This window comes from Neolamprologus multifasciatus, chromosome 20 (assembly GCF_963576455.1).
Source record: "Neolamprologus multifasciatus chromosome 20, fNeoMul1.2, whole genome shotgun sequence".
Lineage (NCBI taxonomy): Eukaryota > Metazoa > Chordata > Actinopteri > Cichliformes > Cichlidae > Neolamprologus > Neolamprologus multifasciatus.
This window is the reverse complement of record NC_140458.1, coordinates 10,161,405-10,189,302: the sequence shown is the minus strand read 5'-3', so window position 1 is coordinate 10,189,302 and position 27,898 is coordinate 10,161,405. Positions and strand designations below refer to the sequence as shown.

The 27,898-nt window shown below is 38.1% G+C and overlaps 1 protein-coding gene across 4 annotated transcripts; it reads left to right on the top strand.

Annotated features, from left to right (window-relative positions):
- Positions 1-8,389: 8,389 nt before the first annotated feature.
- Positions 8,390-27,784, top strand: frmd4bb (FERM domain containing 4Bb). 4 transcript variants are annotated; one of them, XM_085146157.1, is made up of 24 exons: positions 8,390-8,632; positions 16,208-16,273; positions 16,978-17,072; positions 17,198-17,290; positions 17,507-17,591; positions 17,924-17,980; positions 18,072-18,094; positions 18,851-18,934; positions 19,603-19,668; positions 19,937-19,994; positions 20,080-20,166; positions 21,584-21,660; positions 21,879-22,017; positions 22,090-22,231; positions 22,484-22,617; positions 22,773-22,889; positions 23,449-23,677; positions 23,755-23,808; positions 23,905-24,049; positions 24,276-24,443; positions 24,650-25,434; positions 25,875-26,013; positions 26,311-26,430; positions 27,057-27,784. In XM_085146157.1, exons 2-23 carry the CDS (start codon positions 16,208-16,210, stop codon positions 26,426-26,428), a joined length of 2,961 nt encoding a protein of 986 aa, XP_085002283.1. In that variant the 5' UTR covers positions 8,390-8,632; the 3' UTR covers positions 26,429-26,430; positions 27,057-27,784. The 4 variants fall into 4 exon arrangements, with proteins under 4 accessions (XP_085002283.1, XP_085002285.1, XP_085002282.1 ...); XM_085146156.1 differs by lacking the exon at positions 8,390-8,632 and adding an exon at positions 13,424-15,146; XM_085146159.1 differs by lacking the exons at positions 8,390-8,632; positions 24,276-24,443 and adding an exon at positions 13,423-15,146.
- The last annotated feature ends 114 nt before the right edge of the window (positions 27,785-27,898 follow it).

Genomic DNA, 27,898 nt, shown 5'->3' with positions numbered 1-27,898 from the left:
GAGACCGGGGATAGTTGTAACATTTTTCACATTTCTGTCTGTAAATTGGAGCTCTTTTAAGGTAGTGGACTGAAAATGTAATGCAAAGTATTTACATGTCTCTGCTATTAAATAGTGCAGCTATTTTTTCTGCAGCACAATTACCCATTGCATGGTATGGTCTCAAACACAAAGAGTGAAATGTTACAATTAACCCCATAGTCTGGGTTAGTTGTAACATATCCTGGGTTGAAATGTAACACAATGAAATAAGGGTACTAACAAAACATTAACATGTAATCTTTGTTTATTCAACACATGAATGCACTTAGAGCCATTTATGTAGCTGTGTGTGTGTGTGTGTGTGTGTGTGTGTGTGTGTGTGTGTGTGTGTGTGTGTGTGTGTGTGTGGCAGAATGCAGAAATCTAGCTTTTGAACATATGTCAACCCCCCAAAAAGACAAATTATGGAATTTTCTGCAACTGAATATTTCATTAATTTTGGTTGGTCTTCCTTGAGTTTGGCCTCATTGGCTCAGTGGGCATTATAACCTGCAACTCTTGCACCAATTTTGAACATAACAATGAAGCTGAAAAAATGTAGTTGTTCACCAGCATCGCAATTCCTTTACTTTTTATCACGGCTTACCTTGGTGTGGTTTGCAAAGTGCTTCAGAAAGATGAGGAAATCTGTTTCTTGCACACATTCTGATTTATTTCCATTACCAATACTTCCTACTGGTCCATCTCTGACACAGTGGTCTGCATAATGTATGTGTGGGAACACAAACAGTGGAGGAATTGTGTTGCCAATGGCATTAACCGCATATACAAAAGCGACCAGTGAACCTCTCTCTGCTGATGTCGTTGCCCCAACTTGTTTAATATAAGTTAAAGTAATAGTGTGGTAAGTTGTAACATCTGCATTATTGTTACAACTGACACAGACTCCTATAGCCATGAACTAGCTAACATTATAGCCAACGGCTAAAACATTAGCACTAAAGACCTACATAGAATATATCCCCATAGACATACAAATAACACAATTTAAGTTTGATGAGTTTAACTGCAAAGCAGATAATGCTATTAGAAATTGAAATAAAGTAGAAAAACTTACTTTTTGGCATACAAATTACTTTTTTGTGTGTTAAATTGTCTGTGTTTGACAAAATGTGCTGATTTTTCACATGTGATAGCAGAACTGAGTTGGGCATGCACAGGAGGAGTCACATCATTTGAAACTTAGCCCTGATTGGAGAAATTGGAAGTGTTACAACTGACCCACGTTACAACTATCCCCGGTCTCCCCTACTTAATGACACAATAAAGACTAACAAGTACAAATTTTGTTCCACAGTCCAAAATATAATGTTCTCTCAAAAAATATTATGAAGTCAATTTATTTTGAAAATGAAGAACAGTGATCTTTCTATCTTTGAAACATCATTTCTTAAATACCTATAAGAATATGCTGATTTTGCAAATTATAACACATAAATTAATATTCTTCAATAAGCCCAGTGAAGCAAGAACATATACATTTAAGGACCTGAATATGAGAAGAAAAAAAATCACTGTGTCAGAAGAGTCCAAAATTCTTAGTTTTAATGCCAGTGCAAAAGCCTGCTCACCATCCAGCCACCCATCCAGCCATCCACCCTTCCAGCCATTGTATTACACAAGGGGACCACAGTATGATGGGTAAAAGACAGCACACACCCTGCACAGATCGTCAGTGTCAGCACATTAGTAAATAAACTTGATTCAGTCCCCTTAGGTAGAAAACCAATGTTTGTGTTCATGTTTTCCAAGTTATCCAAGTGTCAGTGCTATATCTCTTTTTGGCAGAAATGGTTTGTAAATAAATACTTACACACCTCATAAACTTTTGTGGCAGTTGCACGTTTAATCATTTTCTTTTTCATTTTGCAGAAAAATATAGTGTTTTATGGCTTCCCATTTTTCTACCTATAGCAAAAACTGAGTTTGCATGGACAAATATCTGGTCAATTGTTGAAATAAAGTTATTATAAATTGAAAATCTTCACAATTTATACGTTTGGCTGAACTCTTAATCTTCAGCTTCAGCTTGATTTAGCTGGGCATACATAAAAAATGTCTACTTCACTTAAATTTGAGTTCAGGACTGATTTGTTAATAATATTTGTTTAATATTTGAATATCTGAATATACACATTGTTTTGTAATGCCAATAACATCTTCAAATCCTGGTACTGGGAGAAAATAAGAATACTTTGGTATTAGTTAATTAACAAAACAAACAATGACAAACTTCTTTAAAACAACCCACATTTCTTGCATCATCCTGGCTATGTGCCCTGAGATAAGTGAACACAGGGATAACTATTCAAAGACTACCACACTATTATTTACTCAAGGATGTGCAGATTTGAAAGGCATTGGCAGTCAGTGCAAACATTTCTGCCACATAAAATAACATGAACTGCAGTGGAGGTCATCGATAACGTCTCAGGTATGAAAAAACACTCTGGTTTACCTTTGTTTTCAGTCACGGCTTTTAACTTGAAGTCTGTCAGCCAGTCATCAGTGACTTGCAACCGTTGGCCAAACAACATCCCGGAATATGAGCCAAAGGTGTCCGGTTGCTCTAGTAAGGATGCTGCTGATCAGCTTGTCTGTTGAAAAACACACCAATCCAAGAGACCAGGACTCATTTTAGCAAATTTATTACCATAACGAATGTTGGATTACTTGATAAACTAAGTATTATTATTTATTATAAGAATGTTTATTTGTGTATCAGAATGACAGTTTTTAAAAATAGTAAGTAAAAGCTTGTGTATATGTCACCTTTCAATATAAATATAACAAAGTGCTTCACAACATAAATGATTGAACATAAAAACAAAAGAAACATTTTAGCTGCTTTTTAAAAGAGTCCACAGTTCAGTGGGAGAGAGTTCCAGAGTCTGTGGGGGACTGCTGCAACAGCTCTATCTTCTTTAGTTCTTGGTCTTATATGAAGCCCAGCTACCAAGCCCTGATCACATGACCTCAAGGACCTGGTGGTAATCTATGGCTGTAAAGATTCACTGACGTATGCCAGTGCTTGTCCATGCAGCTCTCTAAAAGTCACAAGCAGAATCCTAGAGCAGACAGGAAGCCAGTGGAACTGAATTATCAATGGTGTGGCATGTGAGTACTCAGAAGACTTAGTCAGATGCCTCGCAGCGGCATTCTGAATAACCTGCAAACATTCAAAGGAAACTTTGTTAAGACAAGTGAGCAGTGAATTACAATAATCCGGGTGTGACGAAATAAAGGCGGAAGTAACATTTTCCAAATAAGGGGGTGACACGGTGAAACTCAACTTGGCAATACTTCTTAAGTGATAAAGGCAAGAGCAAACCAGAGACTTAACATGAGCATCCACAGTTAAAATGTTACCCCAAGATTCCTGATAGAAGATTTACCAAAAGGGGCGAGGAGAGCTGTCACTACCTTAGGCACAAATCAGTCAGGGGCATAAACAAGGGCTTAATTTTTCAGGGAAAGCTGTCAGCCATTCAACTTCTCAAGTTGCTTAGTAGTCTAAGCACCCATTCAAGGTTTGTAACTTAGAAAACTCTTTGTGCATAACAGAGATATATAACCGAATGTCATCTGCATAGCATAGATAAACAATGTTCTGTTCAGTTCAGTTCAGTTCAGTTCATTTTTATTTCAAACATTTCAAACATGAGCCTTCACAATCATTACAAAATATTATTCCATTATTTGTTTGAAAAGGAGTAGGTAGAAGTATTTACTTATTTATCCCTACCCCCTCAAGTTTTACCTCTCATTCCTTTAAAAAAAATTTTTAGTCTTAAATTAAACAAACAACATATGAAACAAAAGTAAAGCAAAACAAAACAAAACATACATAAATCAAAAACAAGAAATTAGCAAGCCCCACCACAGTATAGTTTCTTACATATGAAAAATACAGAAGGTGTATATTTGCAGATACACAAGTCATGGAAAACCAAACAACCAAACCAAAACAAACCCCCCCCCCCCAAAAAAAAAGAACCACAACACCATTACCAGCAACATTACCGTCCTGGGTTAACCCCGTTTTCTTCATTATTATACTTACTTAAAATCAGGTTTTTATATTTTACTTTAAACTGTTTTATGTTTTTACTGTCTTTTATTTCTTCTGTTAGGCTGTTCCATAATTTAACTCCTGCAATTGAGATAGACATCGTTCTTAAAGTTGTTCTAGCACTTTGTATTTTTAAATTCCATTTCCCTCTTAAGTTATACCCACCTTCTCTTTCTATGAACAATTTACAGATTTCTTTTGGAAGCAATTTATTTCTTACTTTATACATTATTTGCGCTGTTTTAAGCTTCACCAAGTCTTGGAATTTAATAGCTTGCATTTTGACAAAGAGTGCATTTGTATGGTCCCTGTACCCCACATTATTTATTAATCTAATGGCCCTTTTCTGTATTACAGTTATTGTTTGTGTGTTACTTTTGTATGTGTTTCCCCAGACCTCTACACAGTAGCTCATATATGGCAGTAGTAAAGCACAGTATAAAATGTGCAGTGCTTTCTGATCCAGCATATACTTTGCTTTCCCTAGGACGGCAATGCCCCGTGCCAGTTTCCCCCGAACATAAGTAATATGTGGCTTCCAACAGAGCTTGTGGTCAATGATCACCCCAAGAAATTTTATATCATTTACTCTTTCTAAATATACATTGTCAACACATATTTCTACTTTAATGTTTCTCTTTTGGTTTCCAAACAACATAAATTTGGTTTTATCTAGATTCAATGATAATTTATTTATATCAAACCACTTCTTTAATATCGTTAATTCCTGTGTGATCACCTCCAAAACCTGTGGCAATTCCACACCTGAACACAGTATATTTGTGTCATCTGCAAATATTACAAACTTTAAAATCTCCGATACTCTGCAGATATCATTTAAGTACATAATAAACATTTTTGGACCCAGTACTGAACCTTGAGGTACTCCACAAGCTATATCCATCAAATTAGATTTATATTCATTTATTTGTACATATTGTTGCCTATTCCCAACATAGCTTTTTAACCATTCCAAAACCACTCCCCTAAACCCGTACTTTTCCAGTTTTTTTAATAGAATTTCATGATTAACAGTATCAAATGCCTTCTTTAGATCTAAGAAAACGCCGAGCGCATACCTCTTATTATCCATACATTCCGTTATCTTTTCCATTAAATCTATTAATGCCAAAGCTGTTGATCTGTTGCTTCTGAACCCATACTGACTATCTGTCATTAATTCATATTTTTCCACAAAACTGTCAAATCTTTTTATGAAAAGTTTTTCCAGTATCTTAGAGAACTGGGAGAGTATTGACACTGGTCTATAGTTTGTAAAATGATGCCTTTCACCGGTTTTGTAAATGGGAATAACTTTAGCAACTTTCATTTTTTGTGGAAAAACCCCTTTTTGAAACGACAAGTTGAATATATATTTTAATGGTTTTACAATACCATCAATAACTGTCTTTACTGTTACCATATCAATATCATTCCAGTCTGTACTGGTTTTGTTCTTAAGTCCTCTAACTATGTCATAAATCTCTTTCTCTTCCACTGCTCTTAAAAACATTGAGCTACTATTCCTTTCAATATTTTCACCAGTGTCCCTTTCTATTCCATCAACCTTTATTTCTTCTGCCAGTTTTGGCCCTATGTTTACAAAGAATTCATTAAAGCCATTTACTATCTCTTCCATGTTATTAATACTTCTTGTCCCTTCTATAAAGTACCCAGGGTAATCATTATTCCTTGATTCATTTTTGATTATACTGTTTAATACATTCCATATATCTCTTGTGTTATCTTTATTGTGTTCTAACCTTTTAATGTAATACTCTCTTTTACAGGATCTCATTATATTAGTTAATTTATTTTTGTAAGTTTTATACTTCCTTTCAGTTTCTATTGTTCTCTTTTTTATGAATTCTCGATATAGGGTATTCTTTTTTTTGCTGGCATTTTGTAGGCCTTTAGTCATCCATGGTCTTCCTGCATAGTTGTGTTTCCTATTGATTTCAATTACTAGGCAGTTTTTATCAAGTAATATGTTAAATGTTCTTAAAAATCCTTCGTAAGCTTTATTAACTTCTGTTTGTTCATATACAATTTTCCAATCTTGCTTTAAAAGTTCATTTCTAAGACAATTTAATGTCTTCTCTGTTCTTATTCTTTTGTAAATAATCTTATGTCCATCATTGTTCACTTTATAATGGCAATTATAAAATGCAAAGACTGGTAAATGGTCACTTATATCATTGATTAACAGCCTTCAGCATATGTCCTTAACAGTGGCAGACATATGCTGAAGAAAGCACAGCTATAACAGAAACAGTAAAGACCCCAAAACAGAACCTTATAGCTTGGAAGCAGCTACAGAGAAAGATTAACTTGACAGATTTGAAGACAGTCTCAGCAAAGCAGACCTCTATACACTCTCAGAAAGAATATTTTCAGTCCGTGTCCAAGTGTCAAAATGTTTCTCCCACTGAAAGTGTAACGTGCAGATGAACAGAATCAACTTTGTGGAATTTCCTTTCCTGCATGATTGAGCATGCATAAGGACACCCCCATGCAACCATCCAGTATTTCAGCCTGTTACACATAATGTGATTGTCAGCAGTCTCAAAGGTAGAGCTCAGTCAAACATCAGCAAAACAAAACACTATCCAGCACATGCATCAAAACAGCATTTGAGAGTACAAAAATAGCTGTTTTGGTTTAATGAGCTTCAAGAAAGTCATAGTTTATCAGTGATGCTGCATTTCTCCACAACACAGTTAGATGTGCATAAAATTTGATGCACACCCCTTAAGTAAATATTGTGTTTTCATTGTTCAATGAAAATGATGAAGATTGATAACTTGGAGAATACTTCCTGTGAGCAGTTTTAATGAGTATTTTGGGGGTTTATTGACTGAATTGCAAAATCCAATTATAAAAGGAGGAGACATGCTTGTTGCTACCAACAAAAATACAGAAGGTTTCTTAATAAGAATCCCGACTCCTGGAATAAATTAAAACCACAGCTTGCCAGTGATGATAGAATAATTTCTAATGAGGGTAACGAGGGTAATGAGGGAATCCTACTCTTTTGTTTATGAGAGCATTTTTCCTGTAAGGAGGAGACTCATTGGGCAGATGGTTTTGGGGGATCTTAATGAGATACTTATTCATGTCTGATGTCAGAAATCCAAGAGCATGGGGGTGGGGATACCTCGCCGTGCTGGCAGGCAACGGCATTTACAGCAGACTGCAGTGACACTAGTGTTTTTGTTTTTTTGCTAGGGGTCTAGGGTCAATGAAAAAAAACAAAACAAAACAAAACAAAAACAAACCCAAACCAAACAACAATTTGTTAGAGAGTTTCTATCTAACTTCCCCTTTGAGAAAACTGAATGCTATATGTGACTTTGGTGCCTGTTTCCTTTGAAGGATTACCAGATGAGCCAGAGTAAAGGCAGTAATGAATATTTTAGGGGCATCGTCACTCCGGAACAGAAATGAATAGCACATGTGAAACACACACCAGTCCTGTGTCTTCTATGTTACACAGGTCCAAGATGTGTGAAGCGTTGTACACTTAAATTACACAAAATGTGCTTCTGTGAATATTTTTAAGACCAAGATCAACTTGTGGTGTATGGAACAGTTGTAAGTATGTTTGATGTCAAAGCACTTATATATCAAATAAATATCAAATATCAAACTGATCTTTATCAAGAAGTGACCCTGAATATGGCAAGTAAAGGGGAAAATATATAGCCCGTCATAAATTCAGTAAATCATATTTATAGTAAATCTATTTAAAAAGAATAAATCAATCTTAAAACAGTTAGTGGTGAATGGTTTGTTACAATTTCTTTTGGTATTGGTTTTGATTTTGTTCATTTTATTGATCATATTATTGATGTATTTGTATCAGTAAACACTTGCTAGTCGCACTGTGTATTTTTTTTGATCTATCTCAAGAAGGTGTTGACAATAACTAATGAGAATTCGACAATTTGATAAAATAGGACCTATCTGAACTTACCACTGAGTGAACAATTTACTTCCGCTTGTGAAGAATGTATAAATTTTGAAGATAAAAATTCGAAGATGTTCGAAGATCCTTTTATTTAAGGGCTAGCACGACAATATAAACACATGTATGTAGAACACTGTGTGTTTGTTGGGGTTTTCATGATATGAAATCAAGCATAAATTTAAAAGGTTCTTGAAGATGCAACAGAAAGCCAGTCTCTCTTCATTGTTATGGGGATCCAGTGTGAACCAGGCCGGCCGGCATCTGCTGGATGAGAGGGAAGGAGGGGGGCAGAGCAAGGGAGGGAGGGTGGAGATGCTGGGCTTGTTCACATAATAGCCGGCGGGTGAAGGCGTGGTAACTGTGGCTCGATACGAGGCGTGTGTGTGTGCTACAGTATCCTAGTACCGGAGGATGAACATGGACAGCGGCTGCACAGCGGCTCTCCTCCCTGGTAAAAGCGGCCGTGGAGAAAGCTGAACGAAGCTGATCAATATGCAGGGGAAGCCTCACGTTATCAATACCAAAAGCAGGATATAAGGAGTGCAAAGGTAAGGCGATGTGGTGCGGTGGGGCAGATTGAACCAGCGTCAATGAGCTGTGAGGAGACAAAAGTAGACTGAGTCATGCCTGCATGTGATGTGAGGAGGGAGCATCAATGAAAATTACAACAGCATGGGTTTGGCTCTCAGCCGCGACTGGTGTGTTTCCTCAGTAAAATCGGGTGTAGTTTTTTCCCTTTTTTGACACATTAAGCTAATCATTGGGCTCAGGTGGAAACCACCCATGTACAGTAGCCTACAGTAGCACATTCATTGTTCTCCCTGCATAGAGGAAACTAGCCCCGGTGGGCTTGTCTCATTATTTGGTACTGTGGGCCATATAGGCTGCTGATTGTAGAGGATAAGACGATATGAAATGAGATCGTTAGATGCATGTTTAAGTTTAAAAAAGTGATTTATTGGCCACTGGACTGAATGAATGCATCACGCAGAAACCTATAGCACACTGATTTAGGGAGTGTGACTTGGTGAATAAAAAAATCCTGGATGAATCATCATTTTACCCAGAACAGCAGCAAATCATGCTTGACCAAAGCAATTATCATTATTTGGTTTTCTCATGTATAATTATCTATTCTCCTGAACATGTGCTACAAGGAGAAAATTTAGCGTGGATTGACAAGGACAATAGACGGTTTGCTACAGTTTCATTTCAAGTATAAGCCGAGATATCTTCCTTGACGCCTCCATGTTACCTTTGAACTTTTTTCTTCTTTTGACTCAAACACTCTGGCTGGAAGATAAGTACAGCTAAACTTGACATTGACCTGCAGATGCTATGTCAGAGGTGAAGGAAGAGATGCATGTATGGGCGTATTTAAAGCTTCAAGCAGTGTAAACAGGAATTGTTGTTGTAATGGTTGTGTCTGTATGACACACATGTCCAGCATGAAGCTTTGTTGCTTTTCCTATTTGCTGAAGAGGAAATCCTGTGTCGTTTATCACCAAAGTTGGTGGGGTTTGTGCATTTTGAACAACGATTTGAAAGGTAAAAGTGTCATAAGATGCCTGGTAAAAACCGACCTGTTTTCTCACATCCTTCTAACTTGTTACTTAGTATGAGAGCCCAATGTGGATGAGATGCTCTTTTCTGCATTTAATGCTTCTAAAAATGTCTCAGCACTCAGTTGGCAGCCTTCCATTTAAGAATCATAGCCTCCTGAGACATCCTGAGAAATGTGCTAAAGACAAAGTGGGAGAGACCTATTTTTGGATGGGCCTTAATCTTATATTGATATGCTTAACACAGATGGACCAAATTTGATAGATATAATATGGTAAAGTATAGAGCAGCAAAATGATACAGGTCAGCAGGTGAGGTTTTGGGACTTAGTTTGTCCTATGAATAAGTAAAGATGGATTAATAGATTTATAAACAAGAAAAATCTTCTCATCCTTGGCATACTGTGCCATTAATTTGAGATAAAAGTAACAAAACACAGTCTGATTGCATCTCAGCCCACGTTGCTGTTATAAGGTGATCTTCAAAGGGTTACTTTTTTATCCAGATCATTGAAAGTTGGTCATGTTCCATTTTCTCCACCCATGCATGTCTGTACCTCTGTGCCACATTCCCGTGCTCTGCAGAAAGTCACTGCAGTAGTTTGCAAAAGAAAAGCTCTGCAGTTTGAGATACCAGTGTTGTCAGTGGGGACAGCCTCAAACGAGGGCAAATAAAGGAAACCTCACCAATATTCACCGCTCACAAGCTAGTCTTTGCTTTTTCGGACAGTCTGTTATGATCTATCTTAAACGCAGAACTGAATTTCTGCATTCAGATTAGTTTTATGATATCTGTAACCTGAGTATGCAAACTATGATTAGGAAAAGTGTAGAGCTTTTCAAACCTTGTGGCAAACAAATGAATTTACAAGATAAAGGGCACAAACTAAAAACACTATCTCAAAATGGTAATATTGCTTCGTTATCTTCATTTGACATTTACATAGCAAGATATTTCAACAGACACTTGACAGATTGCATTTAAATGTAGGCTTTCTAATTATTTTGCTGGCCTTCTGATCTTTTCTCTGACACCTACATAAAGTAACGAGCTCAGATTTTAAGCCAGAAATATCCACACTCTTTTATTTCTAATGAAGCTCTTTTGATGTCTCTTGTCTATGTCTATGTGTCCCTGTAGTGCTTTTCTGCACTAATTTCCTGCATTCTGGTGAAATATTAGACACCAATATGTACCATTTCTGGATTATGTTATGATCCAAATGGCCTTATGTCTGTATAGAAAAATAATTTTGCTGATACTGCAGTATAACACTGATATTAGACCAGAAAGACAAATGAGATAATGTAGATTCATAAGCCTAAGCAGTGATACAGATGGCAGTATGTTTCTGTCCTAGTGTTTATTAGATAGACTGGTGCAGGCCTTCATACACCTATTAATATGAGTTGTTCACTTTGCTCCAGCTGTTTTTTTCTTTTATGAGCAAATACATGCAAAATAGTATTACATATGTATTCATATATACAATTTTCTGATCTACTTGTTTTGTATTGGTTAGTAAATCTGAGTATGGTACCTACTACGCATCGGCTTATGGGATGTGTTTATTTAGGTGACTCTTTTAGTTCAGCTGCAAAGAGCTTTCAGAAAACGACTTGTACACTTATAGCTTTGTTAAAATACAACAAAAATATGTTTAATGCAGACATATTAATATGTTCAATGATTGTTGTGGGGTTTCGGTTATGATTTCAAGCACATCGAGCTAGGTTTCAGTTATATTTTACTCATGCACCATCAATTGAAATGCAAATGCTGTCTCGTTTTGAAATTGTATAGCTTTTCTTCTTTTTAATAGACACAGTCGTAATTAGTCAAAATCAGTTCTTGCAATAGGAGATGGAACAAAATTTCAAGCACTCTGAGCTCTGAAGAGCTTGTGAAAGGACAGGACCCGAAACTAAGATTATCCTGGATGTTTAGTATGTTAGTTAGCTTTTCTGCTGGCAGCTTTACCCTGCTGCAAAGAATACTGCTACTTGTAAGAATGCCAAAAAATATATATATCACAGTCTCCTTCTGTAGATGTCCTTTATGGGTTGGAAATAGAAATTCATGCTGCATGATGACATCATTCACATGAATCTCTCCCCTGTGATGCAGCCCGTCCTTGTTGTATCAAAGACATGCTGTGTCATAAAAAATAAAATAGATATTTATCCCAGGTTTTAATAGATCCATAATATCATGAGCCCCATTGTGTTCTTGAATTTCCCAGATACCACAAACAGCCAGACAGGTTCTCTTTGTGAGAAGACGTACACAGATACCATTTGACCACTGACAGCATGAGTCATGGTGAGATATCAGATGAGGAGATAATCCTTTGCTGTATGCTTTGGCCCACTGCCTCTATAACCAGGGTTCACTGCTCTGTGCTTGGACCTCTTTTTTTTTTTGACTGATATAAATACTCATTAAAAATCCTGTCAGGTTTGTTTCCTTAGGAGAGTTCAGAGAATACTAAAACAAATGATTCCAGTGATGTATTTTTAATCATTGAATTTATCCATTTCTATTTCAGACAGTCTCTGAAGTCATCAAGGGTCATCAACAAGAGTACTTCACAGATTTAGTATTAAATATAACACTATCATATAGCAACAGATAACTTTGCATTCTTTCCCACTGACACCTACATAACCCAACTGCTGGTTCTGTTAAAGAGCCAAGTATGACATGCTGGCAGTGGGCTAAAGGAGCCCAGAGTAAAGACAAGAGGTGGGCTACAGATGTTTGGTCACTTCTATTTAACTCCCCCACCTCCCCTGCCCCCAGATTGTCTTCCCTTTCAGACTTGTAATCTTCAGTCCCAGACGATGCTGATTCAAGTCACATCAGTGGAAGACATTTATCCGACTTCACACACAGCTCTCTAGGTGTGACTTTTTTTTCCTATATGTGCCATAGCATTGCCCAAGTCCCGTAAATGGAGATTATCTGTAAAGTCAGTAGAGTTCTCAGCTGCAGAAAATGATCTGATACATCGTCATAGCATTACAGAGGAACTGTAAGATCTCTTGAATTCAAAACACTGAAGTTAGTGTGTTTCCCTTTGCTGCTACATTGTATTGGATGTCACATCCTGTTTGTAGCCACTTGAATTCACAGGCAGATTTCATTTTTGTTCCTTTAGGCTTCATGTGTCTGTACCTGTACCTGTAATTGTATTTTGGAGTTCATAAGTTTTTTTCCCCCTGTGTTTATATGCACACACATATGAAGTAAAATAGTTTGGAAAAAATGCACATAGAATAATAATTTCTGTCAATTTACAATCGTACCAGGTGGCTTCATGTAAACACAGACACTTGTGTGTGATACCAACCTTCATCAATAATGCATGAATACAGGAAACTAAGATAAGATGTGCTGGAGTCTGGACATGACATTTAACCAGTGTGCTGTATTAAATACTGACAGCCAGTTTACTCAGGAGACAGAGAAATTCTCCTGTTGGCTATTGTACAGCTTTCAAGCTTGACATTTTCACTGTCGAGTATATAAGACAAAAATTAACAGCATTTATTTTCAGTGTGAAGGTTCTCAGTCATCCAGGTCATCGTAGTCAAAGGAGCTTGCAAAGAAAAGCGTCTGGACTTCTTTAAGTTACTTGAAGACGTTTCACCTCTCATCCGAGAGGCTTCTTCAGTTCTAAGGTCAAATGGTGGAGAGTCCCTGAAGAAGCCTCTCGGATGAGAGGTGAAACGTCTTCAAGTAACTTAAAGAAGTCCAGACGCTTTTCTTTGCAAGCTCCTTTGACGCATTTATTTTCAGTTTCTCATTACCAGAAGGAGCTACATCTCATCATCTGAATGTCTTGCCGCAACATACATGGGTAGTCTTTGTTAACAGTTGTAGCAGCATATAAGACGGAGGCCACATCTGCACCATCTCCAAGTCTCTGCTGGGACATTTTATTGTAGCACGCATACATATGAAAAGCTGCCTTTATACCAACCTCAGGCTCCCAGACTAAAGCAAAACCTGCAGCCTGGGGCACCATACTCAGCCAGTGCCTGTCCAGTCTCTAGAGAGACAAACAAAAAGACTGACAGTTCTTTGATGTCTGTCTGCCATGCCTATTTTTACACAACGGTTCAGTGCTTGTCTTAGCACCACGGGGTTCAAGGTTGCCCTTTTATTTGATTTTATTCACTGAATGGGTTACGTTTGGTTGACCTCATAGACTTGTCTGCTGGTTCATAATAATGTATACATTACAGCATGAAATGTCAGATGAAGGTTTGTGCATATAGTTATCTCATAACCATTGATTTGAAATCACAATCCTCGCTGTATCTCAGTTGTGTTTAATTCTCTGAAAAACTGAAGGGTTATCTAGGATTGCTGGGTCGGATTTAAATAACAGTTCTTGTACTGATTACAGCTTTCAGATGATTAATGGTGTAGATTCCTAAAAATAATCAATCCTCCACCCAGTCACTTCATTTATATTCCATAATAAGTGTATGCCATCCCAAATGAATTTGACTCTCAGCTGCTCATCTAATAACTGCTCATAAAAATTCCTCCGTGAAGCATGGCTGTTTAAGAAGCTGTTTTCTACTTATAAACTTCTTCACATTAAGCCATGATATTTCTTGCACCCTCTAGTGGTTGGTGCCTTTGCTGTACATGTCAGCATACAGTAATGTCATGCTTATTACAAAATGCGTGACCCCCCACAACTTAATAAAGCTTCGATCAATGCAATAATCCCCTCATGGCTGTCACAAGCTGCACACTCCAAATTAATTGGATTTATCGAATGTGCACTTTTACTTCAAGCCATGAAAGACAATTTATGAAAGTCCCATTATTCAGCCGCTGGAATTGGCAAAGCAGTCTTTAAAAGACTAATTTAATGAAGTGACTTGGCGTATGCTTGTCATTCAGAAATCAAGGCAATTTTTTTGGGTGAGAAAAAAGCATCCAGAGGAATGAGAAAGAATGTAAAGTAGAAACTGGCACTTTGGGGGAATTTCTCCTGCTTTTATTGGCAGATAACGTCTCTCAGTTACAATGTAGTGGAGAAGGATGCAGGAGAAACCTGATATCTAGATTCAGACCCCTTCGGGTAACAGACACACTGCTGAAATAACAATAATATAAAAGTGAATTAGTCTGACTTAACAGACGATATAGACGTGGTTAACCGCTTATAGTTCTTGTGTGACCCATTTTGTTCGTATTAAGAACCAGAGCGTACTAAACTGTGGTCAGCCATCTGACTCAGCCTTCCCCCCCTTAGGTCAGCTGTTGATTTCACACTCTATAAGCCCACAGTAGAGGCCTGGCTCCTCACTCAAATAACCTATGGAACAAGTTGCTGTTTACACCTGATGATCTGCTGCTGATGCTCAGTCAGAGCCAACAATTTCATGGTCTGGATCCACGAGAAGAAACGTATTAAAGATGATATCTAGTCAGGGATGCATCCACACCTGCACTCTCCCTGGAGAGGTTTACCAGGTACAGCAGCTGCGTGTTTTGCTACAAATGTTAGAAGTTGCGATCAGCCTCATTCTGTCAAACAAGGAGGCCACTGGATCTATCTAGTGTACCTTTTTCAGTTTCTGAGGATGTTTTGTTGAAAAACTGGTTAACCTCAATCTGTCATTTTTGTGTTGTTTTTAATTTATCAAATGCACAGTGCTTTCAGTGTTTCCTGGTCCAGGTCAGTCTAACTTTATCTTTACAAAAAGGGTGGGTTTTTTTTGAAGCGCAAAAATGCTATTAAGTCAAAATATGATATGAAGTTGAATTAATTTTGCTATGATTTGCTATGAACGCATTTTTGCTGTTTGGAACTTGATTTTACTCTTTTGGCAAAAAGGTAGAAAATTTATTATAGTGGAAGAATAAGTCATTTTTTATTTGCTGTCAAGATGGTAAAAAAATGTAATTAGATTTCATTTGAAATCTTTATAATTATCCAAGAATGTATCAAACCATCATTCAGAGAAAATGCACTGTAGAACTTTGACTCTAATATATATTGTATTTAAGAGTTAAATTAGTGTTGTATAAGCTTGACGTAAAGAAGTAATGTGTGAGATTTTGTAAATTTTCTGTGCAAAATCTGAACCTGCAAAGTTGCAGTGATTATAAAACAGAAGTTGATCTTGGTAAGTGGCACAAAGCAACAAGAAATAAAAATACTCATAAAATGATTTTGTTGGAAAAGCTGTGTGACTAAAAGCTAAACGTGAAAGGTTCAAAATGTAGGGACTTCAAATCCCTCCTTTGGTTACTATGGCAACAAATCCTTGACACAATGGTTTTATTGTAACAAACAACGTCAGTGTCGTGTTTTTCTTTTTTTCCCTTGAGACGGATCATTGTGCTTACTACCTTGGCCTTTGCTCACTTTGTCTTTTGTAAATACATTAACTGTTAAATGCCAGATGCCATCATGGTAAAAAACAAAAAAACAAAAATTCTACTAACACATGAATATCTTGATATAACTGTCTCTTGTGTTTATGAAAAGCTTTCACAGACCTTGAACTTCCTTTTATCTCCCCCTACAGATGACTGAGGGCAAACTGTGCCAAGTGCACTTATTGGATGACAGGAAGCTAGAGCTGCTGGTTCAGGTACAAAAAACTAAAATCAATAGTTTTTGTAATAATTAAAATGGATCCAAGAATTCTGTGATTTATATGCATAATGTTAAAAGGACTTTGGGTAATCACCTATGCTTACTGCAGTTCCAATTAGCTCACTGGAGTGCTTCATCATCTTAACGTAGTGAGTAGAAGCTCAACATAATGAAGCATTTAGCAGCTGAAAAGCTGAATATTTTTCTCCTACACCTGTGAAGCTAAAATTTGAAATAGTGTTTAAGGTGGACTTATATAGTACAGGTGGCCCAAAAGAGTCACAACTGTCAACTAAAGTTTTCCTTAAAAAGTAATGACATATCAAAGGTGTGTTCACAACTTATTTTCCGCTGCCCCCAAGTGGACGAACTGCAATTTATTGCATGTTCCCTGAGCAGTTGGACTCCCTCTTTAGTTAAATAAGCTAGGTGTCTGTACTGCGAAAACATCCAGGGCATAGCAAATGCAGGGTTCCTCAGGATTGTGGTTTGATACCCAGGTCTGGATGTCAGTGTCCTTGTGAAATTGTGTGTAAACCACTATGAGTGGTCAGTAAGACCAAGAAGGTGCCATAAAAACGCTGTCTATTTACCATTAAATAGTATATTGTCTCGTCAGCACTATTCTATTCTTTTCTTTTAAAAATTGTGTATAATTTTGATTAAAGTAGTTGTTTATATCTACGACTTCCTTCTCAGCCGAAGCTTCTGTCTTATGAACTCCTTGACTTGGTTTCCTCCCACTTCAACCTCAAGGAGAAGGAATTTTTTGGTCTGGCCTTTTTTGATGACAAGTATGTAAATTGCAGTGTTTATTTTTTTTTCAGTGATATGGATATTTTTACACGTGTGCAAGTGTATGTTGGCAGATGTTTACAAAGCGCAGCTTTCTGATGTTACAGTTTGTTTACTTTTGCAGTGGCCAGTGTAAGTGGTTGCAGATGGACCGCAGAGTCCTTGATCACGACTTTTCAAAGAAGCCCGGGCCCATTGCCCTGAATTTCTTGGTTAGGTAAGAAATTCTTGTTTCATGCAGAACCCAGGTTCTCCAGCAGGGTGCAGTACTTTGTTAACGTTGCGTTTTATAGTTTAGTCAAGAAACTAACCAGAGATTTTTATAGAACTCATTTGTGATAAAGCTGATGGTATAAATCAGTGTTTGGAAAGTCTTTGACTGTCTTTTATGGGTTTTTTTTTTTGTGTATGCATTTGATTTCACCTTTCATAGGTTTTATGTGGAAAACATAACACAACTTAAAGATATCATAACAGTGGAGCTGTTCTACCTGAATGCCAAATCTGCTGTCTACAGTGTAAGTGCTTTCTCTTATTTTTACTTGATTTTGAAACAATGCAAAATGATCCTGCTATTTTCATCACAGCTTGCGATGATTCATTGTCTCTGGACCCTCAGCTCAGCAGACAATAGCTGTAGGGCACACTTTTCTTACTCTGCTAGCTGGAATGTAAAACAGACAGCGTGAGAGAGTAGGATAATACAGGGGCTGATTTGGAGAATAAGCAGAGGCTACAGTAGGGCAACACAGAGCAGATTCTATGTTTGGATCTGGAAAGCTTTCTCTCCACAGGCTTCCACTTCTGAATCATATTTATTTATTTTTTGTTTGTCTATTATGTCTCTCAGGGGATTATTGAAGTGGAAAGTGATAACGTCTTCAAATTAGCTGCAAATGCCTTGCAGGTTAGTTCTTTTAATAGCCTCGTAAACATGCATTAATTGCCACATCTAAAAGCATGCCATCTAATAAGATATATGATCTGTTCATCACCAGGAGGCTAAAGGAGACTATACAAGGTAAGAGCATCATCATCAGCTGGTTAAGAAGTATTTAACAGCAGCAGGAGGAGTTAATAGTAAGCTCTTAGCGAAGACATTCAATAGGTCACTTGTTTCTCCAGTGCAGACAACAAAAATCAATAGCAGTGTTATGTGAGGCTCACCACATAGTGCTGAGCAGCTAGCACCAGGCAACTAATGAATCTCAGAGTGCTGATAGAAGCTAAGTATTGCAGAGTAGATACACCTTTACGATGTACACAGTAACGGATAGCTGTGTTTAACTGTGGTAGCTTTTGCTATTATACTTGGTGCTTTCAGAGGTAATACTGCATGTTGTGCATGTTGGCACTGGTTTTGGTCAGCTGATGAAGTATGATGGTGTAGAAATATTTCTTCATGTCAGTATGTTCTGTATTATAGTTGCTGCTAAGGCCACAGTGGTTATATGTTCACTATTTCCTCTGGGATTTAGGGTGGATTTAACTTTTAGGGCAAATTTCATACTCACTTGACATGGGTATTGGGAATATAGTATTTTCTAGGTAGATCCCAATATATTTAGAGCTATTTTGAAATTTTGCTTTGTAGATTAAAAGAAATTATATATATAAATATCACCAAAAACAAAAATCAAAAACACCACCACGTTCAGATCCTGTACTAGAATAAAAGTGATACAGTGAGAGGTGTTAGGAAGATTCACTACTACTTATGTCGAGATTTTTAAATCAACTTCCAAAACAGTTACATTTTTCTTCTTTTCCGTTTTAGTGATGAAAACACTCGAGCTGATTTGAAGAAACTACCTACTCTTCCCACCAAAGTACTCAAGGAACACCCATCTCTTGCATACTGGTAAGTTCACAGGAAATCATGTTTTTACATTCAGCAACAAAGTGCATAAAGCCCATAAACAGACAAAATACTGTAAGACATTAGTAAAATCTTAAGTTTACAGGTAATAAAAGCTTCATATTCTCATTTTGGACTCTACCTTTGCATGATCCTTGTATACATTATACTGGGCCTATATGGACACTACTGGGTCATCCTTATGTCTGAAAAAAATCTATTTTAGCTCCTCTCTGTTTAAGGTCTTCTTTCCTTTAAGCAAGCTTTCTTCTGATTGGCTACCCCTCACAAACAGAAGAACAGGAGTTGGGCGGGGCTCCAGTGTTCTCAGCCAGAGCTGTGTGCCTGAAATGACCATATTACGGATATCTGCTGTAACCGATGTCATGTAGGGCCACAGCCAAAAGTCTGAAAATGTGTTTATGTATTCTAATATTTAGCATATAGTATACATGCCAACACTGTTAAATATAAGCATCCAATACAGAACATGATAATAAACATAATAACTCTCCTTTAATTAATTTGAATGTGTAAAGAAACTTGTAGAATACCATATATACTCGTCTTTTAACAATCAGTTGATCAATTACATTAAAACAATTTGTTTACACCTCAATTTATCTTTCCCCGGCTAACTATATTGCCTTCTCATTTATGCAACATTACAGTGAGGATCGAGTTATTGAATATTATAAGCAGCTGAAAGGTGTTTCTCGAGGACAGGCCATTGTGCAGTAAGTAATTAAATTGTGTTGCTACACGAGTAAGAGGAAGACAGTGAATCTTTTTAGGCTTTAAATTCATTAATCTTACTCTCACCTCCATTAGCCCTCTCCCCATCCCTTTCCCTCTCTGGCACGCCTTTTCTCATCATCTGATAGAAATCAATAGCTCCCCTTCAGTTGCAGCGAGATCACACTGATTCACTAAACAGAGATCAGATTCCCACATTTGAGATGTTCAAAAGCAGCTGGAAGTTTGAATAAATGTTTTTTGTTCCAGGTATTTGACGTTGGTGGAATCACTGCCAACGTATGGCGTCCATTATTATGAGGTTAAGGTAGGCCTTTTTGTGATTAATATGACATGACAGCTGTTGCACCTGGAACTGTGTCAACCATAGGAGCTCTGTTCTTGCCTTACAGGATAAACAGGGGATCCCATGGTGGCTTGGAATCAGCTATAAGGGCATTGGCCAGTATGATCTCCAGGATAAATTAAAACCTCGGAAGGTAAACACTCCCTGGAGCTTGATATTTAAAATGGCTGCTGCTTTTTCTCTGCTCCACTAATCTGACTGTGAACATGATAGCACAAGGCATGTGTAAGGACTGCTGCTGTTGCACACGGCGTGTTAATTCACGCATCATCTGTTTCACTCGAGCAAAAGGCTGAGCTTCAGCTGTGCCAGACAAGGCTAGACTTGAAAAGAAAAAGAGCAAACTCTCAGTGTAGATTAGGCTGTCACTTATCCTTAATGAGGTTAGTGAGTTTTGAATAACTCTCTGGAGAATCATGGAGACAGTGCGAACTTGCTTTTCCCGTTTCATTGGTATTGTTTTAGCTTGTGGGTTGACAGGAGAAACACCCATATGAGTGATTTGTCAGCTATGTCTTCCACTAGGTGACTTCAGTACATCCCAGTGCAGCGGGATGCAGACATGCACCAAACTGCTATTACGATAGAATGTGAAGGTTCAGTGCAATTTGCATTAAATCACTAGCAATGCCTTCCTGTTAAATCTCTGTATTGCTCAACATGATGCAATCCATCACTGCCTGATGCATTGCAAAACTGTGCAAGCTGACAGCTGCAGGGTGTGCTTTCAAGAGGGAAAGAGGGTGTCAGCTCGTGATGTCAAAGAAAGAAGGGGTTGGATTTGGGCATTAGCCTGCATGTTCGCAGAATACCTGAGGAGACAAGTCAGGAACTGACAGGAAGACAGTACAAACTATGTTTTTGTATTGACAGCAAAGCCAGGGAAGACTTAATAACTTTACACACAGGACGTGTGAGGATCTATTATTCTGGTAAGGCTAAATACTACACATCTTTGTCTTGCCAACTTTGAATGTATTTTATGACTTAAATATTTATCACCCTTTGAAATGATTTGGTTTACGCAAACCTGAGCGGACAAAACTCTGTGTAAGCTTTTGTTTGTGTCTCATTCGGATCTTGTCCAGACGTACAGTGAGTCAGAAACCTAAATGGATTGATCATATTAAGCTGTTGTCAGTGAGCACCTGGTTGATAGGGGGATGGAAATGATGAGTGTTTATATGATGACCCCTTATGGTATTCTTCTCTCCCCAACACCTGCATTATTGCAGACTTTGCATGCCAGGTAGACAAGACTTTAATCACAGTTTATGTTACAGTCTGGCTTTTTAATAACTGTGGTTGAAACAGACTTGAGAAAACACCTGCTCAACATAGTTTTTTTTTTATATTAGTCATGACCATCATGGTTATCGTGTTCTAGGTGTTTTTGGAAAAAGAAATACACGAAGAATTTTTTTATATGAAGGTACAACTAGACATTACTCTGTGCATTATCCAAACATCCAAGGTGCTATATTTCAGAGTGTGAACAACACATATGCTTTTCTCTCATTGGGAATGGTTTTTCGTGTTTTTACCACCAGCTGTACCAGTGGAAGCAGCTGGAAAACTTGTACTTCCGTGAGAAAAAGTTTGCCGTAGAAGTTAATGATCCACACAGGTGAGCAGCGGGGGATCCTCGTGTAGAGATGCTTGTTGCTATTCTTACAATGACTGTTTTTATAAGTTGATCATTATGTTGTTTTCATTTTTGTTTAGCTCCTAACACTGATATCATCCATCTTTAGAACATGTATCTAAAAAAAAATCATCATTTTCACTGCAACTTTTAGTTTAACTGTGACCAAAAAAGCGTAATGTTTTCCGTGGTTTGTTTAGGAGAGCAGTAACCAAACGAACCTTTGGGCAGACGGGGCTACTCATCCACACGTGGTATGCAAGCCATTCTTTAATCAAGACCATTTGGGTCATGGCTATTAGTCAGCACCAGTTCTACTTGGACAGAAAGCAAAGCAAAGTAAGTGTCAGCTATGAGTCACTGCACGTTTTTATTGCTCTTTGTTTTACATTGTTTTCTTCATTCTTGTAGGCTAAACTTGGAACAACAAGAAGTTTAGAGGAAATTGCAATGGACCTCACAGAGCATGGAGGGGCGAAAATAAACAGACTGGGTGATGTGGGCCTTAAGAATAACTTCATAACAGCCAGCAATGGGAGTTTGGTATCTACAGGTTGGTTATAATTATTTTATGTAACGAAAGCAGATTTCTGTGTAACTTGTTTGTATGGTTTTACATGTAAAACTGCAAGTTCAGATCAGATTTATTGTCACAAAGAGCTATAAACATTCAGCTGAATGAGATTTAAAAAGAACAGGTGACACGTGAAGGAGTCACACAGTACACATGCCATGGGTGTGATTTTTATGTTAATGGGTGTGGTAGGCTATGTTGGCAATTTCAGTTTGAATTCTGTTTTTCCAGGTTCAGTAGACTCTGAAATGAGTGAAGAGCAAAAGAAGGAAAAACTCACTGAACTAAGAAAAAAGGAACAGGAGATTCAAGATATTTTGGCTAAGAAAACAAAAGAACTGAAGAAGATCTGCCTGAGAGAGGCGGTGAGAAATCATTTTGTGCTACAGTTATATCGGTCTATTTTTTCTCAAAAACTCCCTTTAATAAACCGCTGCTCTTCCGCTGGTAGATTAATTGTTTCTGTTGTTGCACTCACCTCATCTAAGTGTCCGGAGGATTTGTTGTTTTGTGCTTTCAGGAGCTTACTGGCAAACTGCCAAAAGAGTATCCCCTTTCTTCAGGTGAAAGACCACCACAGGTCAGACGGCGAGTTGGCACTGCTTTCAAGTTAGATGACCTTTTTCCCTACAATGAGGTGCGTATTTAACTGCATTTTAAAGCATAAACAATTAGTGTATCTTTTTTAACGGTGTACGCTAAAATTGTTTCACTTTTAGATTTTATTTTTTAGATTTCTAATAATGTCAGCACAGAAAGATAACACCAATATTAACTGAGCGAGGAACGCAGCTAAAGTATGATGGAGCTTAAGCTTTTCCTTGTAGCTCTTTTTTTTTCTTCTCTACGTTATTCCAAACCCAACTGCGTGTTACACGTTGCAGTGGGTGACTCTGTTGTCTACTAAGACACAGATACGCTATTTTAGTCTATTCTATTTTTTTTAATGAAATTATAATAAGTAAAACATCATCAGCAGTCAGAGCATTACACCTGCAGCGTTTTTTTTAAATAATAATTTTAATTAGGTCGACCTGATATGAAACTCTAATTAGATCTATTCTGTAACATGTTCAGTGAGCACATGTATCAAATGGCAGTGATTTCTAATTTACTTACATGTATCTGCTGAATATCTGAATGCTTGCTCTCTATTTTTATCTCTGGTTATCACCTACGTTTTCTGATTTATGCAGGATCCCATCCTGAGAAACCTGGAGAGCAGATTTGCCCTTCAGCAGAAGATTGTGGAGGCGGCTAAGAAGCTCGCAAATGAACCAGAACTGTGCAAAACTGTTAAGAAGAAAAGAAGGAGAAACTGTTTGGATGCTATGCATAAACTGCAACAGATAGAGGATGAGATGAACCAGTACAGAATCAAGAAGGGGAAAAAGCCCACACAACGGGCCTCAGTGATCATTGCAGGTACGTTGGAAGATATTTGTTACTGAATGTGTTAGATCGAGTCACAGCAAGCACAAAGTTGTTTTCTTGTCCTGCAGATGAACTCGTTCGTTCAAACTGCAGCTCTCTGTCTAGTCTCCCGTTGGATGATGGTGAGTCAGACATTCTACAACACAGGTGATGCTTTCTTATTATGACCAAACCCAGAAAACAGGAGTGTCATTTTTTGTCACCGTGTTTGTAATCAGATGATTCAGACAGTCTCAGTCAAAGGCCACGCTCACGGTCAGTCCAAGGATCCCCTCAACTAAGTCCAATGCGATCACTGGGAGCAGAATTTGATTTGGAGAGACAGCCATCTCCACGGGATAATCACCACAAGAACCACAACAGGTTGGGATTTTCTGTTCAAACTGTTTGTTGCTTGTGTGAGTCGTAGAGTGGAATCTAATTTGTTTTACAGCCTTATATTTTATTTAAAGCTGTTTTCAGAATGAGATGACATCATGCTTCGGTAGAGCCCATAGTATTTGTTGTGTCATGTTTGCCTCATTCCTTTCCTCACATTTTTTTACTTCCTTTTTTTTTTAAATCCTGTTTTGATACTGCACCCATTTAGATTAGCTGTTGATGGCCAGGAGGCTTCCAATTACTACCAGAATCCAAGAGAGGTCTCCTCCACCCACAGTAGTCCCTATAAAACCCTTCCCAGACCTCCTAGAGATCCTCGCAGCATGCCTCCCACCCCGGTTATGACCCGCAATGCCTACAGCAGCAGTCAGCTCAGGTGTGATCTTTGTTCCCCTGCCCTGCCAAGCCAATGTTTATCCTTCTTTATTTTATTTATTTTTACTTCTCTTAATACCCTAACCTTCCACCATGCTTTCACATAAAACCTTAACTTTTATTTTAACACCTAAATCCAAAAATAATATCCCGTATCTTAATCGTGATCTTCTCAAAGACACTTTGAAATTGGTGTCATTTTCCCAGGTTGGAGGGATCTCCTCATTGCTTCAGGCATCGCAGTGGAAGTCTGGAGTCTCAGCCTCGGCTGAGAAAAGACAGAGATTCAGAGAAGCCCGTCTTTATCTTGTCACCAGCCCACCGCAGCAACAGCACAGAGGTATTAGAAGATTGCTCCTCTTACACGAGCCAGTCAAGTCTGGACTACTGCGGGGCTGCCAACTCCCACTACAGTACACTGGACTCCCGTACCTCAACCATGCATCGTCTTCACAGAAAAGTAGAAGTGTATGGTAATACTGGGAGCATGCCAAACTTGGTCCAGCACCATTCTGGTTGTAGTTATTCATGTGAGGCCTCACCACACTATGCACCCAGTGCCTACTATGTTGCCGGCTACCCCTGTCCGGACATGGAGCCTTATGCTAATGGTGCCTATGTATATGAGAATGAAGTCGAAGGCCACTACAACGTCAACCCATCCTATCAAATGAATGGGTATCACGGACATGACAGATTCAGGCACTACAGCAGTGATGGGGCAGATAATCTTTCCCAGAATCCGTACGCAACAGTGAGGCCACCACGGACCAGAGAGGGGCCTAGAAATGAGCTCTTGGCCAAGAACATGCAGAAGGCCCTGGTTGCAGAGCACCTGAGAGGCTGGTACCACCGAAACAGAGGCCACAGGGAAGGAGGGAGGGGATTACTGGCTGGATATGACTTTGACAGTGGCTCTCAGCTCAGCTTGGGATATCAGACCATGCCGGCGGCCTTCAGCCACTCGAGCCGAGCCACCTCTTTCTCTTCAGGTACAGTCAAACGCATTAGCGTGAGGGGAACTGTCAATAATAAAATAAAAATCATTTTCAATGTTTGTAATTTAGGAAAACATTAGGCTGCTGTTCAGGTTTAATAACATGAAAAAAAAATCATAATTACAAGTTAATTGGTCATGTTCTGTAGTGTCACTGATGTTAGGATGTGTAGGCTGCTTTCCTACTCACAGGATTTAATTATGTGTTGTTTGTGTATATTTGAGGGGTTTCATTTATTCTATCACAGGGTTTTCTAGGCTGCCATGTGAGAAATAGACCCAGTTTGTGGGTTTAAAGATATACATTCATAAACAAACAAAGTAATAAGTATCACATAGTATTTTGTGTGAGAGAAATACTATAGTTTTTGAGGCTTTTGAGACATTGTGCACTCCAGCATTATTTGAGTGTTCGTGCTTTTCTCTTCTTTTCAGTTTCCTCAGCAGAGAGCACAGGGAACTGGCGCAACCAGCTGGCAGTTGGCCTGACAGAGTTTGATGCACCTGACACACCTCAGTACCCTCATCCTGGAGCTTCAGCATCCCTGTACAACCGCAGTCCCACACATAACAGGTGAATGCTTCAGTTCACTGAATCTCCACACTGAGGCTGTGGTTATAAATAAAGTCAATAAGTTGCAGTCAGACAGTCATAATCATTGGATTAAACTAAAATGCTGATTGTTACTTTCTTAACACAATAGTAGGCGGGTACCCTGCCGCTCCTCTACATCTGGATGATACATGTATTTTTCTGCATTCGTTTGCTTTTCTTTTAAAGAGCGGTTTTATTTTATGATTGTATTCTGCCAGCGTGATCTGTTCTCCTTCCTCTCGTTACTTGGCTTATGCTCTACGCTCATGTGTGCAGAAATTCTCCAGAAAACAAAGAGTCTGACACAATGCCCCAAAAATGTGAGTCAGTAGATGTGGTTGGCGCTGAGGCCACTAGTGCAGCTGAACCATCAGACAACCTTTCTAGCACTTAAGGGTGAGACCAAACACAGCGGGCCACTTTGTGTCGTGTTGCCAGTCGTCTCCATTCCGACATCCCGTCGTCATCTGTGTTATTCGTGTACAGCTCATTCATATCATCTATTTTTTAAACTGTGTTTTGCTGTTTTTGAGGCTCCATTTTTTCAAAAATGCATCAGTCATCATGATCAAGGCCATGCACCTAATATATGAAGGCAAAGAAGGATTATTATATGTTTAGAAACATACTAAAACTACCCGAATGCAGAAAACAGAAATTCAGTCTTTTTGTAGCAGTGAAGGAAACTCGGGAGATAAAAGCTTAGCAAGCCTTATCAAGATGAGATTATGAACATCTGAAAGGCAGTCCATCCTAACAGCTGAGATATTTAAGTCTGGACAAAAGTGACCAAACAACCAATACTGTCTCTCCTAAAGTTATATTGCCAGAGTGAAAAGGCCTTGCCATTTACTCCATAAAGCCCTGGTCATGTTGTATGCCTTCAAAAATATGGTGGACTTTAAACTGCAATGTATTTCCATTTCCATCCATCAGCTTTATTTAAAATGTCAGCCTTGATTCTTGTTCTCAAATAACTACTACAGTGGATCTTACCTAGTCTTGTGTTATTGCCTGTACAGATTTTACCTTGATGGGAGCTACATGAGCATCCACTGAAGAGGACCAAACCAAACTGTGGCACAAATAAAGCCATAGCCAGCAGCACATGAAGGGAATGGAGTGGAAACGCAGGCTTTACACAAATGTTTTTGGCTGCCATAACCTCGTCTTTGAAGGTGTTTTCTCGTTTTGGTTTTGGCAGAGAGGTGTAAACCGTCCTCATGTTGTCGTAATCTCTAAACACAGTGATGACACTCTTGAATGATTTTCCCATGTGCCTTGGATTGGATGAATTGTACAGGCAGATGAGAATGTGTCAAGAAACTTTAAAATGTTGCACAACCACACTGGATTCAAACTGTACTGTGTATTAAAAGATAACAAAGCTAACAAACGTGTTTTTACTCAATCCACCACCATGTGTTTTAACAGAAACTAGCTACTGCCTTATACAAATCAGTAGGTTATAGAATAAAAACAAAAAACAATTGCCACTTTTCTCTCATGATAAAGGATAAAACTCATCTTAAATATAACATCGAGATTGAAGGCAAAGCTTGGGCATGTTTACAAGTGTGACATGACAAAAGCTGGGTTAATCATCATTAGAACAGGCTGTGTATTTAATGACACTCCATTTCTTTAAATCAGAATGTATCATGTCAATATTGTTTATAGAACCATTAGTCTTTGTTAGTGCTTTATTGTGTTTTAAAATGCATGGTGAGAAAATTGATTTTTTTTTTTTTAATTAAAAAAAACAAAAACAAAGTTCAGACTTTTTTATATTAACAGAAGACCACTGCCATAAAACATATCCATTTCTCATTTTTTTCTCACACATTTGTACAGTCAGTGTGTA

Excerpts from the sequence above, each read along its gene's own strand:
- frmd4bb (XM_085146156.1), top strand. The coding sequence starts at position 15,090 with ATGATATCTAGTCAGGGATGCATCCACACCTGCACTCTCCCTGGAGAG. Across the intron at positions 22,890-23,448 it reads ACCTTTTTCCCTACAATGAG|GATCCCATCCTGAGAAACCT; the intron begins GTGCGTATTTAA and ends TGATTTATGCAG. Across the intron at positions 24,444-24,649 it reads TACAGCAGCAGTCAGCTCAG|GTTGGAGGGATCTCCTCATT; the intron begins GTGTGATCTTTG and ends TCATTTTCCCAG.